The sequence below is a fragment of the Sipha flava genome, unplaced genomic scaffold (assembly GCF_003268045.1).
Source record: "Sipha flava isolate LNK unplaced genomic scaffold, YSA_version1 339_pilon_pilon, whole genome shotgun sequence".
Taxonomy (NCBI): Eukaryota; Metazoa; Arthropoda; class Insecta; order Hemiptera; family Aphididae; genus Sipha; species Sipha flava.
The window spans coordinates 528,692-543,712 of NW_020273031.1; the positions used below are offsets into that span (position 1 = coordinate 528,692).

The following is a 15,021-nucleotide window of genomic DNA, read 5'->3' on the forward strand; positions in this document are numbered from 1 at the left end:
TAATGTAACTTAATTTTTGAAATGATTACTTATGTGAATCATTGTTGAAGTACCTACAATTATTTTAGTGACTTAATTCAAACATATTATTACTCTCGGACAACATACTAAAAATGCATTCAGGTAAAAAATATATAAAGTGGAAACAATATCTAAATTCTAACCCAATGATGTACCAAGAGAGGTGATATGATTTTTTACCCAAAATATACAAATGTATATTCAATTTTAAAAGAAAATTTTAAAAAATGTGAAAAAATTTTAATTACTCATTTTTTGTTATACCTAATAACCATGACTACCAAGATCGGTGAAACCCGAATGTGCAAAAAGTAAAAAGTAAATGTATCTAAAGATAACCCTGAAATATTTTTACCCATTTCTAAAACTTCTGAAGATTGTCATTTTTTTTATTAAGTTTGGCAAAATGTATTATACAATATTTGAATGAATAATGTCGAGATTTAATGTTAATTATTTTGAATCCTAACAATATTCAATACCATAATATTATGCAATGATATTTGATCAGTATTGTTTTACGAATGCAATGAGTCATCATAAAATAGCTTTTGAAATATTAACACCCGAATGACTCATTAATATTCTGCATTCCTACCTACTGCTTTAGATCTCAGAAAATGGCTGTTTATTTTCAAATGAAGATTCTTGGCTCTTGAAATTTGGTTAGAGATCTTCATGTCACCGGTGGGCTGACCGCGTTAATCGTCATTAAAGCGATAACAAAATAAACTAATCGCCCGACCCGCAACATTAATAACACGACAGCGAATGACTTTCGAATCTGGTGTTATATTCTGTGTAGCATAGAACGCTGCGGTAGATGCATTATATCAGTATAAATTATAATTGTTACACTACATATAATATACATTTCCTGTAATATACTATACTGCGACGGATATAATATAATTACTACAAATGGATTTTATATTATACAAACACTAAGGTGTGCATTAGGTGTAAATGATATAATAATTAATAGTGTCTGCTTGCAAAACGAAGCGCTGGTCTTCCTTGTCGGCAGTGGCGTATTGTCATTGTTTTTAAGAAGCAGCCGCTCCATCAATATTTTAGGGGTGGGTGGTTAATAATTAGGTGGGTGCTCTTTTGGTTATACGAAGAATAGAATTATTATTTTGTAATCGTCAGACATCAATAGATTACATAACATCTAAATATCACAACATATAATAATATATAGGTACCGTATAATACGTAGTAGTGTAGTACGTAATACGTATAGTATGTTGTCTATACACTTATACATTACCTATAATATATAGTTAACCGGTGTTTAAAAAATAAAATGTTATATTGCCAATAGTTTATTTTAATTGAAGTTAAACAATTATGGGACTTGAGCAAATTAAGTATGCATGTAGCTGTAGCATTACAATGAAGCTTTTCATTATTATTATGCGTATTAAATGGATTTACATGTACCAATACATTGATCAAAACTGTTAAATAAGTGATGATCAATCATCACGAAAAGTACTATATTATACTATGTTTTTATAGGATTTGAATATTAGTTTGGTATAAAAAGAGAGGACAACTATCCAAATCAGTTGTTCAATATGTTTGTTATAGGTGACAATGCGAGCGGTTTTGTTGTGTAGGGGCGTTTAAAAAACAGGTGGGTGGGTGGATGGTTTGTAAGAATCTTCGCTCCTCGCGTAAAAGTAGTTCAACACCGCCACCGCTCGTCGGCACCCGAATACCCGTGATCTTCGTGCCGCCTCCCCCACTCGCACGGGTTCGGGTATTTCGTGCTGCACACAATTGCAACAGTGCACGATGCGAACGGGCGATTCGTATGGACATTTCGTATATAAACTTACGTTCGTGTACAATGTTCGCCGCCGGTACCGAGTGCACGCCCATGTGCGAACGCGGTTCTGGTACACATTTACGTACGGTAGGTACACGCCGTGAACACGTACATGATGCTTACATTCGGGTGACCGTGGTCGTGTTGTATAACACCTCCGCGCGGGTTTCGGACAGGCAGCGGAAGAAACCTGTCTCTAGCGCGTTTCAGTATCCGTCCGCGTTTCGGTCAGTGCGCGCTTTCCGACCGTCCGCGCGGTGCGTCGCGTTCCGAGAACGTTTTGCTGCACGTTGTTCATCGTTACTCTCCGGGTACAACCGTACGGTATCGTATCGCGAATATCGGATTACACCGCATTGTATTGCGTTACGTCGCCGTATCGGTTAGACGTTTGAAAATAAATTCAACAACACGTCCGCGAGTAAAAGTAAATTATTTTAATGTTCACTACGGGTATTCATTCGGCTACCGTATAACTTATGTGCGGGCGTGCGTTGATTCACTCGTTGTACCGTTGTGTTCGCCGTGGTGAACTGACGAGGAACGTTCGGTGAAAACCGAGAGATGTATGATTAACCGTTTCAATAAAAAAACAAAAAAAAATCGTTTAGTGTACACTGGCCGTGCGATTACGGGACGAGATGAAATCCGACCAAAAATAAATACAATCTGCAGAGAATATCTTTAAGGCTCGAAGCATTGTATTCAACATCGCACCGATCGCAATAATAGAAATGGATCAAAACTACGGCGATGAGTACGAACGGTTGCTGAGCGAGGGAGATCGATCGGATACGGACGACCGTCACGATGACAAGCACCCGCAATCGTCACAGGACCAGTTGCAGCCACGACAGCAACCCGTCGAGATCGGACAGAAAGTTGCTTACGGCTTTGGACACGTGTTCAACGACATCACCGCAACCATTTGGTTTTCCTACACCATGGTGTACATGCAAGATGTCGTCGGCATGTCTCCAGCCATGGCAGGATTTTTGCTGTTTTTCGGTTTGTGTATAACATTATAATCGTATATTTTGTACCTTCATCGGTTTCGAAAAGGCGATAATGAATCAGTCAGTTAGGACAAGTCATTTTATATATACCACTATATCTGTGGCAAGGATCTGTAAAATTACCGATTTACACTTTTTTTAATCTGAAGGAGTCAAGAATTGCTTAATTTTGTGAAATTTCAAATCTCATGACTAATACAGTTTTTAAGACTTGAAATTATTACAATATGATGATTAGGATGCACTATGAGATAAAAGGTTTCAGTATTACCATTGATTAAATTATCGTTTACAGCAACATTTTATAACGGCTACATTCATTTTCCGTGTAATTTGTTTACACTGCCATCCATTAGGTACTACACAAATATCTATTTTTTTTATATATTAAATGGTTATAGTTATTTTTGTACTCGATAATATCGAAATCTTGATTTACGTATAGCATATTATTACGAAGTTTAAAAGTATTTGAATTTTTTTACCATAAATCCTCTTTTTAATCAAATATTTTAAAGTATTTTGATGTAGGTATATAATTAATAAAAACAAACATTACTACTACAAATTCATTTAAAAATCCGAGTATTCTGAATAATCCAATTAATTTCTATTATCTGGAATATACGAACAAAAGTATTGAAATATTAATGACATCACTATTAAAGAGAGGTTAGAAAAATATTTTATGATCTCAAAATCTGAAATATATAGAAATACTCAATGCATGCATAATATATCATAATTTATGTATTGTATAACTTATTTTAAGGCCGAGTGGTAGATCAAGGCAGTGTTGAATTCACGGAATAAATTAAGACTTGAAGATATAGGATATAGAGGATTGGTGGAAAGTGGTTCAGGATAAGGATATTTAGAAGGCTGTGACAGTGGCGAAAAAGATTCTTGAAGAGTCATAAAGAAAAAGATAACTTATTTTAACTACAGTAGTATTGCTGATATTGGCTCTTTTTACACACCTAAACTGCCACAGGATGTAGGGTAAAAAAAATCCAAATAAGTTTTTTAAACTTTGTTATAATAGTATTTTGTGTAATACAATACATGTACTCGTAAATACAACACTTCTATGTTATTTACAAATATAATACGTTGTAAAAAAAAAATATAAATCTGAAACCGTCTCTGTATTGTTTATACCTACATATACGTCATAACCTTCCGTCGAAGATACGGGTCCTTGTCTTATCGACTAACAACAGATATTTGCTGTTGATGTTGAAATGAAGATCACTCATCCATTCTTGAGTTCCTCATACAACTATTATTAATATTCTCGTCTAATCATTTAAAAGTAAATCTAATAACTGAAGGACAAAGTAAAACTGATTACGAAATCAACATAAGAATTATTCGCTCTATAAAGTTTAGTTTAATAAAAATAACATTTAAATTTCAAATATTAATGACATTTTTCAAATTCAAATCTAATTAGTATTAGATTTTTATTAATTAATTAGTAGCACTTATTTTATAATTTATTGAGTAAGTATATTATTTTTTTTAAATTTTTTTTTTCGATTTTCAAAATGCATTATCCGGTTTCGATTTATGGATAAAGGTATATATAGTCGATTTATACTAGTAGATAATTAAGGTTAAATAATTGATTATATTTACATGTGTGTATAATAAATCATCGGATTTTATAAAAAAAAATAAACTACCTACACAAATTTTTGTATGAAGAAACTAAATCATTACTATGATAATTAAGAACGGAAACACAACTAGAATGCACTCTTAATAGCTTATACATAATTCCAATTATGAACAAGTTACGACATAACAACAAATAAATATTCCACAAGCGGTCATTTTAACGGCTTACGTAGAGTAGCTAAGTAAAATAATTCTAAGTATAGTAGTATATATGTCATTACTTTAGGTACCTAACTAAACTATCGTAAATGTTTGTTTAATTGTTTTATAAATTGTATTTTTGAAGAATTAAAAATGGTAGCGGAATAAGTAGTGATAATCAAACTTGATCAACCAAGATTTTATACGATTTACTAAAATGTACAATATAAAATATACTTAAGTAATATAAAAAAAAAAAAAATTGTTATTTATAAATTATATTTCATCGTATTTATATAATATTGTTTTTAAATTAAGAAGTTTTATATTTAATAAGTTTTATGAGTTTGTCATCTTTGAGTAGAGCCATTTTACTAACTTAGTTCACACAATATTCTTGGACAGTGAAAAATTAGTAGTGACTAATATAGCAATGGCAAACTATGCGATTCATTTGAATTATAACTTAGGTATCATTTATATACATATTAAATTATTATCATTGATACCCAAGTATGGTGATTTAAATTGGATGACTTATTTCATTTTAATAAGAGGTTTATTTTTTCGAATTGATTCACTTTAAACACGTTCAACTAAGTGGAGCTAGAAACATCAACGTTGCCTTTTAATATTCTCCCTTCTTACTTAACATTATAATAATATAGGTATGTTAATAATAACAACGTGAGTATTAGGTCACCAGACCTAAAATGTATGTCTGGTATAAAGTATCTTTAACTATTTTTAAGCATTTTTCTTTTCTCCAAAAAAATGTAATACATTATTAATCATTTCAAAACGAATAAAGTAAAATCAAGTTATTAATCTTCGGTGAAAATTTGAATATAATATTACAATAAAACCTACTTACATATGTATTGTGTACCTATATATTAGGATTTACAACTTCGATATCAATTATATAACGAATAAAATCATAAACTATTATTTATTATCTTTAGGTGATAAGACATTAAAATAAAATTGATTAGTATTATATTTTAAATATGATTTAATAAAAATGTTGGTAAAAATAATATTCATAATATGGAAACATGATTTACCACTTATTGACTATTGTGGATTTTCCGTGTTTAATACCATCAATAACTCTTTAAATGCATTATTATATAACATGGGTGTATAACCTAGTAGTGCTGTAATGAAATTTTATATTTACAGGACAAACCATAGATGCCATATCAACACCTTTCGTGGGAATTATTGTTGATAAATTCGGAAACAAAAAAAATTGGATTCTATTAGGTAGGTATTTATAATTATGTATATGCATAGGCGTGCGCACGGGAGGTGCCGGGTGTGCCCGGACTACCTCCCACTCCTAATACGCTGTAAATGGGGCCTACAGTTTAAGTCTAAAAATATGAGTCCGCATTTTAATTGATGTTGCTCGAAAGAAATGTTATTTATTCTAAAATATTTGGTAAAAAATAAACGATGTTTCGTAATCGAAAATAATTAAACAAAACGTTTTACATTTTCATGCTAAAACTTATTATGGTAATATATCAGCTACGATTGACTCCATAAGTACAAATTATAAATAATTGAAGCTGTCTGAGAAAAATATTCGAGATTTAAGGAAAACATATTCATTATAACTAATATACCACAATATTAAATAAAAAATTAAGGTTATGTTTATTTAATCATTTATACATTATATTTTATTAAATATACCTATACATTTTGTTAAAATTGGGCCTAAAAGTATTGTAACCGTAAACCCTAACCCCTAAAATACATGTCTACACCAAGCGCAGATCCAAGGGGGTCCGGATAGGCCCTAGTGCATCTGAAATTTTCAACAAAGATGATTACGATATAAAGTATTGTTATACAAATTAATGTTTTAAAATATTTATTGTAACATTTCACATTTATTTAATAAGTAATATTATTTTCCTACAGTAGGTAATTGTGAACGTAGTCACATAACAGCAGAATATTACGTACCGGTATTTCTTATAATAACATTTAATTTTTTTGTGCGGTTAACTTATGCAAATAAAAACAATTAATGTTGATTTCAGAAAGAATTAAACTCTATAGTAATATATATATCATAGTTAAAAACATGAGCGCATCATTTTTAAAGCTAGAAATGTACAGACAAATTTTAGTAATTCCAGTTTCCAGTGCTACAACTGAAAATGGTTTTTCAACAGTGAAAATAATAAAAACCTACAAAAGACAAACTACGACCGGAAAACGATTACATAATCTGCCGAAATATATTATATCATATTTATATTATATATATATTATATTATATCAATCGAAAAAGAAAGAAATGAACAATTAATTAAAAATCTAGACAAAATTCTGAATTATTTTGCATGTGATAAATCAAGAAGATTTTTAATAACTTAATAAAATACATAAAAATAATTTTGTATTTAATTTTAATATAACTGTGTTACATATCTGTATTAATTTTGGGGGTTATATTTATGGATCTATCGAAAAAAATATTTTTGGATCCACACCTGGTATGCGCACCTATGTGTACTTATATATGTCTTATATTGTCTTATAAAATATAATTATAGCAGTTTTGTTACTCAATTGTTATAAACTAGTTTAATTTTCATTTTTCAGGCACTGCATTGAAAACCATAAGTTTCCCGTTAATATTTTACATTTGGAATCTATCCATGTTCGTAACCACTATGATTTATGTTTGCGCAATATTTACGTTCCAAATGGCATGGGCTCTTGATCAAATTTCTCATTTGTCTTTGATACCTGAATTGACGAGTTCATCTGTAGAGAGGGGAAAATTAACTTCAATAAGGTGCGACGGGTATAATAAATTATAATACATATATATGTTTATTATATATAATACATAAACCTGTTTATGTATTAAAGTTCGTCAAATTCACAAATCTACGTATAACGTGTAGTGTTATACATGTTATTCATATAATTTATTGTAATTAAACGCATTTGTATTTTTAGATATATGTTCATAGTATCCACGAATATTTTAATGTTTATTATCGCTTGGTTCATATTCAGGGGTGTACGTAGTAATAGCAACTGGAGCAGTCTCATTGGTCCTAATGATTCACAAAAATTTCAAGTTAGTTCGAGTAAAGTATTGAAGGTCTATTCTAAAGATCAAATATTCGTTTATTAATAAATTAGTATTTATAAGTATGAATATATATATAGTGTCAATGTGTCATCTTATTTTTTACTGTGCAACGTCAGTATTGAAGGTCATTTACAGTCTAATAAAATTACATATAACAACTTATAACGATAATTAGGTTCTACCTAAATGGGTTGTATTTTTGGGAAGGAAAATCATGGCTCAGTGACCATCAGGGACACGTATCAATAACACTACTTTGGATATCTAGTTGATGTAGTGCTCAACTTGAGGGGTTTCAAAGAGATCGAGTTACTCAACTTTTTTTTAAAATTTAATGCATTGGATGGTTTGTAATTTGCATTTAAATTTAAAGAATACAAAATATATTTTTTTCTATCAATATTATATATTTTTTCTAGACTATTATGTAGGTACATGAGTATCTTTTATAAATATTTCATTGTTTTTCAAAATATATAGACAAAAGTCTATGTTCATGTCAAAATTAACACGCATTATATAATAACCAATAACTTAATTATTTATGAGTCTAAATTTCGTAGATTTTAGCCAAATTAACCACTACAAAAATAATATTTTTTTAGCTATGGCATAGATGCAACTGAAGTCAAATAAATTAATTAAATTGACCACCTAAAAATAAGTTAAAATAGAGTTTTTAAACTTAAAAGAGCACGCGATTAAAACTTAGGTTGCGACGAAATAAAAAAATTGTGGGAATATCTTATTTTTTAACGTATGTAATCATTATTCAGTTCCAATTTAGAATATTATTTTGCTAATTGAAATACCGAGTGGGCTCTAAAGCAATTAATATCTATATTTAATAAAGTAGATATATCATTTAATAATTAGAGCACAGAAGTAATTTAATGTTATATTATATTGTTTTAGATATTAGCATTAATCACCACAATGGTTGGAGTGTTTTCTGCATTGATTTTCCAAATGTTTTTGAAAAATCCCAGAAATAATTATAGAAAATTGACCTATGGACAGAACCGAGCGGTGAACTTTAATAAAATAATTAAGTTTTGTAAAACCATGCAGTTATATCAAGTGGCCGTTGTGTTTACGACGTGTAAATTGTTGATCAATATCGCTCTAATTTACATACCACTTTTTATCAACGAATCGGCAATCGATGAGTCCGGCACTATTGCTAGCATACCATTAGTGGCGTATTTGTCTTCTTTAGTCACCTCAATAGGTGTGGAATACATCAAACCCCGATATAAATCCGATAAAGTAAGTTAAATGTTAAAAATCCTGTAAATAATTAAAATTAGTCATTATTTTTTAAATTCCTATATCTATGACTCACCTATATCTTAAAAAAAATGTGTTACGAATAATTCATAAATAAATAATTATTATTTATAACTTTAATTATATAAAAATAGAAACTATAGAAAATCACATTTGAAATCTGTGTATATTTATTAAGGTACCTAGTACCTACATAGTTCAGTCTATATTTGCAATGACATTGAATAGGTAGGTATGCTAAACGACATAAGTTGAAGTTCCCGTGCAGGCAACCTGTTAGTGTTACTCTCTATAGTTCTTTATTGATTTTAACCAATATATAATTTATTATAATGTAATGTATACTAAAGTAACATGTTTATATTACCTATAAATTTCTAACCATTCTAACTAGCTCGTAAAGTAATGTAAAATAAAAATAAAATAATTAAGCTCATGGGCGGATTGTCGAACTTTTTTGGACCGAGAATTATGGATCAAACCGGCTATTTACAGTTACAGTTAGTAAAAGGATCACTTTTCGATTCAGTTGTAATTGATAATGATAATAGTTGGGTGATTTCTAAAAATGTCTTGCTTTATCTTGAGCATTTTTGTACGTAGGTATGTAAAACAACTGCTAAAAATTCTATATTAATAACTGGATAATCATATATTACATGTTTCTCTTCAAGCCATCCTTTATTTCGTGAATTCAATAGTATAATGATTGGATTTCCTTCCTATACCACGTATAGATTAAAACCACTAGACATTACAGTTTTCGACTGCCTAAAAACGTATTACAGTCAAACTTTGACACATTTATGATTAATAAAACCCGGGACGTACTATAAATGATCGAGATATTAGAAAATTATTTAGCGAAGCATATAATCAAGTTGCCGTTTAATCCAAATATTTTTTTGAATCATGATTTTGTTTTTGCAAAAATCATAGATAGACCAATTAAAAATATTGAAAAATATTCGCAAGTTATATAGTTATCATTCGAGTTATAGAAACAGGACCAATAAATGAAGATCCTACCACATGTTGGAAAAATAAACCTATTGGTTATTGAAATTCCAGCAAAACTACCAGTTTTGCCAATGGCAATAATATCTGTTTCCAAACGTCAACCTAAGGCCAAAATACAAAGTTCAAAGATAAAAAGCTTACCAGTCAAATCCATATAAGAAATTAAAGAACAAGGGCTCCAAACTGTTATGAAAATAATTATGTTACTAAGCAATTTTTAAAAGCTGAAGGTTAAAATGTATTAATTTTGTTATTTATGTTTCTAATTACAATAATTTTAATATAGGTATAGGTACCTACTCAATATATTTAAAGAATAAATTATTAAACAAAGTAGATACTCTATTTTTATTTTTAAAAAAATCTATTTGCTCAATAATTTATAATATAAATTACATACAGCAACTTAACCCTTTAAAATGTCGCCTTGCCCCATCATACGCGTAAGATAACAAATCCCGTTTCATTTGTGTAAGTACTTATTTTAACTTATTTAAAAAATAAATAAGCTCAACGTTTATTTTAGAATAGTCTTGAAAAGTTTCTATATATATATTTTAAGAATTTATGTATTTATTTAAAAAAAACATTGAATCTTAGATTTGTCAACTTAATTAGGTCTCCCATACTAAAACAATACCTTCATAATTAATTTTTTAATATGTTGTTTATTTTACAAACATTTTTTGTAATAATATAATAAGTACCCCTACAAGAACTGGCCCTAAGGGTAGATCTTCAATTTCCTGATAGTCCAATCCACCCTTGATAAAGCTTGTAGGTAGGTACTAATAGATTACCTATAGGTATATATAATATTTATGAATACATTTCATTCTGCTATGGATAGTTTTCAGGATAGGTACCTACAGGCTACAACAGACTACTTCTAATTTGATGTCAACAAAATAAAATAAAAAAATTAATTTCACTAAAAACATATTTAATTGTATAATAGTATAATGATAAATTATTGATATCAAGAAATATATTTTTGTTTATAGATAATTTTTACACTGGGCAGCATAACATCAATTTTTGGATCGTGCTTAGTTTTCTTCAATCCAAATAATGAACTAACATACCATTACTTATGTTTGGCAGCTATATGTTTTGGTAATAAATATTTTATTTGTAATGATAAAATATTTCATAAAAATTATAATTATATTGTACAAGAAAAAAAACAAAATAACTTTACAGTAACTGAATGATTTGTTGATATACACTTACCTGCTAGAAATATTTTAGATCCTTAAGAAATAAGTTTTTATTCTATAATATCTAATTAATGAGTAAAACAAAAAACTTTTAAATATTTAAAATTTATTATTTTGTTAAAAAAATCAAATTAGTATAACAATACTTTATTAATTTTAGGTTCAGGATCTGCAATTACTTCGGTTCTAAGTCTTAGCATCACAGCCAACTTAATTGGAAATGATACAGACTGTGGAGCATTCATTTATAGTGCAGTAACATTTTCTGATAAATTGATCAATGGTTTGGTAATCATTGGAATAGAATTAATGTAATTTACTAATTTTATTGTATTTTAACAAATTAAAGATAATTAATTAGCTTATTTTCTTTATAGGAAATGTACAAATTTGGAAGAATGTTCTCACTACTATAGGGATGTCTTGGCATTTAGCAGTGGATTACTTGCCCTAATAGGTTTATTCGTATTTTTATCAATACCAAAAAAACTTATAAAAGCATCAAAAAATGCATCATCTCACATAGGTTTTTAATTAAATTGTTGATATTATGAAACTTGAATGTTCCTTTGTTATTTTAAGGATTTAGACTTATAAAGAGTATAGATTGAATATTTTTATAAATTAATAAATATACACACATATATATATAAATATTATGTTTTTAATTTTGTATTCTATATTTAAACAAACTTTTTAAAAATATTATTAAAATTGTTTTATTCTAAGACAATGGAGTTTTCCGGGTGAATGGAAATTCTTCCCTACTATGATACGGTTCATATGGATCATCTGGATAATACCTTCTTTTCTTCCAATATTTAGTTGTCATTTTATCTAAAAGTGTAGATTGTTTGGCATTACAAAATACATGTTGCCTTAATCTTCGTTTTCTATTGGCTGGTTTTTTCCACAATTTCTTTTGTCGTCCACATTTTGTACGGATCCATATACCCCTAAAATCATACATACACATATTAAAATAATAAAATAATGTAATGAAAAATTTAAATATACAGAACTAGATTTTTATTATCAAAATATATAAAAATTATAATCATATATTGTATTATAGTTTAAACATACAAAAATTAGTTGTTAATATTATGAATTATGAAATAAACTCATTTTGATTTGATTCAAAATAATATAAAAAATTTTATTTTAAATACTAAAAATATTTACCATCCCAAACGATAAAAACGATCAACAACTGTTTTAACTGTTTTCCTTTTTCCCTTTTTTAAGGAAAATTTTGTTAGACTCCTGTTTTGTTGAGTGTTGCTATCACATCTATAATTAGATATAATCATCAACAAAAGAAAAATATTATTAATAATAATTATTGATTTTATCATAGATAAAACAATATTACTTTATTTAGAAAGTAATTTTATTTTATATTTATACAAATACAATTTTTTTAAAATAATTTCTAAAATACACTATAATCATTTAAATGAACTTGATATTTTAGAATAAGGATGGATAACTGGTAGTCTGCATACTTTTTTATCCGGCCCATCCTAAATTTTTAAAATACTTCATAACATATCATATCATATATTACATTTTATAACGTTGATCGTAAAATGTAAGTATTATATTTTTTTCTAATATTTAACTGCAGCAAATTTATTAAATGTTTAAATATAATAGTTAAATAATTTAAATATAAATCCATATTGGCATAGCTAATAGCTATAGATATCGAGTAAGTATTGGGTGCCATTGTAGCGTGCAATCTACCAGCTCGTTTTGAGTTAGATTTCTGATCTAACCAGCAAGTATTATATTAGCTTAGTCTTCAAATTAAATTATATAAAATTAATGCTAATTGTCAATTTTATTGATCTTTTTTTTACTTTTTGTATTTTTTACTCTGGTCCACCGGATTTTATAGTTCTTTGAATTGACACTCAAGTTACTTTGAGTTGCCCATCTCCGTTTTAGAATATAAATTGCTAAAGAAATATTCCTAATTGAATATGTTAACTGCAGTAGTATGTTTTACACTCGCAAATGATTTATCATTTATACTTAAAAATATATAAGTATAAATTAAACTTAAAATAAAGAAAAGAATGTTCACTACAATTCATGATATTTTATGAAAAATGATTAACAATAATAATATTTCTATGAGGCACTTAAAAATGAATTATACACTTTACAAATAAAAAATACAAATGAACAACTAATATTGTTTCATAATATATTTTATATAATACAAAATCATATTACAATTAAATGAAGAACCCGCATTAATTTTCTTAAACGAGTTAAAATTAAATAATTAAATAAGTTCTTATTAAATATAATTTACTTACATTATTTTAGATTCAACAAAAGAATTATTCTTATGCAATATTCTTTCAGTTGATTTCCAATTAGATGATAAAACAGATGAATAACATCTACTTTTTTCCAACAAGTAAGAACTCTTATCTAAAGAGTTTAATAGATTAAACCCAGAAGTTTTACATGGAACATTTTTTGCTTGAGACTGAATAAGACGAATACCTCCTGAAAATATAACATATACTATTTTAAAAACCAATATTAATAAATAAGCAATTTCTGAGTCTACACTTGTTTGAAAGGTGAAATCAACCGAATCGATATATTGTTATAGTAAAAAAATAGCTGTACCACAGCTAACTGGTTTAACATTTCAATCGAATGATTTTAGAATTTTGTTTCTCTAGAGAATTGTAATGCAATACTTATAATTGAATTCTTATAAAAGACCCAAATAAATATCCGTGATAAGCTCAATTGGTAGTCATATTTTTGGAATATCAAGTAAATATAGAAGTAGGCACGTATTTATACAATACCGGTTAACATGAGAGTATCATAAATATTAATCGCTGACAATATGAACTCGTGACATAAAAAAAATTACTCGAAAACATGTCAATTTTGGAACTTTGAATATTCTAATAATGTTCCTCGCAAAGTACAAGCGGACAACAAATTTAAACGTAAACTAACCAGATAGCATAGATCCACAGACCCGTCTAAACATTTTTAACCGGTAAGCGAAACAATTTGCTCAGCAGCTCATCACTTTGCTGTTTTGAAAACACGATGACATACAACGCCGATTACTGCATGAGAAATTCCGAATTCGATGTCGATTGTCGAGGGGTATCAGTCGGGGAGTAGTGATAAAGTGATGAGCCGTAATCACATTTCACAGGATATTGGTAACAAGGTTTATAGATCTAGGTTTGTAGTCTTGCGTTGGTAGTACCGACCGCCTAGTGCCTGTTAGTCAGCTTATTGTAGCTTTAATGGCGATAATATCTATTTTTTGCACTATTTTTAACATATGTAAGTCAACCGCCAACACGATCAAAACGTGTGATAGTCATTATATAATACTACGGTCTTAAGATCTATCTTCTAAAACCGTCTGATATCTTCACTTTTTAAAATACCATATATTGTTCTGTGATAATAATTTCATTATTAAGAATAATTATTATTGTCATAATTTCTTATTATAAAATATAATTTTTAATCAGCCATATATATCGTGCATAGGTTAGCTATTAAATGTATGCGATATATTATTATGATATTACATAAATGTTCAATCCGGTATGAACAACAAGTTCTCGGCCCATTATCAATATCGTATTTACATGTTTAGCATTT

The 15,021-nt window shown here is 28.3% G+C and overlaps 2 protein-coding genes across 2 annotated transcripts; one reads left to right on the forward strand and one right to left on the reverse strand.

Moving 5' to 3' along the window:
- Nucleotides 1–1,883: 1,883 nt before the first annotated feature.
- On the forward strand, nt 1,884–11,987 carry LOC112687269 (major facilitator superfamily domain-containing protein 12-like). Its single transcript, XM_025559890.1, has 8 exons — nt 1,884–2,866; nt 5,884–5,967; nt 7,324–7,519; nt 7,687–7,810; nt 8,741–9,094; nt 11,140–11,251; nt 11,516–11,666; nt 11,733–11,987. The coding sequence occupies exons 1-8, from the start codon at nt 2,593–2,595 to the stop codon at nt 11,887–11,889; spliced, it is 1,452 nt and encodes a 483-aa protein (XP_025415675.1). The 5' UTR covers nt 1,884–2,592; the 3' UTR covers nt 11,890–11,987.
- A 16-nt stretch (nt 11,988–12,003) lies between these two features.
- On the reverse strand, nt 12,004–14,531 carry LOC112687271 (39S ribosomal protein L35, mitochondrial). Its single transcript, XM_025559892.1, has 4 exons — nt 14,353–14,531; nt 13,686–13,881; nt 12,541–12,648; nt 12,004–12,311 (listed from the first exon to the last, which is right to left on the reverse strand). The coding sequence occupies exons 1-4, from the start codon at nt 14,384–14,386 to the stop codon at nt 12,080–12,082; spliced, it is 570 nt and encodes a 189-aa protein (XP_025415677.1). The 5' UTR covers nt 14,387–14,531; the 3' UTR covers nt 12,004–12,079.
- Nucleotides 14,532–15,021: the final 490 nt, after the last annotated feature.

Bases quoted from the DNA above. Each gene is read 5' to 3' on its own strand.
- LOC112687269 (XM_025559890.1), top strand. From the start codon at position 2,593: ATGGATCAAAACTACGGCGATGAGTACGAACGGTTGCTGAGCGAGGGA. The intron at 2,867-5,883 runs GTTTGTGTATAA...TTATATTTACAG, and splicing joins AGGATTTTTGCTGTTTTTCG to GACAAACCATAGATGCCATA. The intron at 7,811-8,740 runs GTTAGTTCGAGT...ATATTGTTTTAG, and splicing joins ATGATTCACAAAAATTTCAA to ATATTAGCATTAATCACCAC.
- LOC112687271 (XM_025559892.1), bottom strand. From the start codon at position 14,386: ATGTTTAGACGGGTCTGTGGATCTATGCTATCTG. The intron at 12,649-13,685 runs GTAAGTAAATTA...ATCTAATTATAG, and splicing joins TTTGTTGAATCTAAAATAAT to ATGTGATAGCAACACTCAAC. The intron at 12,312-12,540 runs GTAAATATTTTT...GTATGATTTTAG, and splicing joins CGTTTTTATCGTTTGGGATG to GGGTATATGGATCCGTACAA.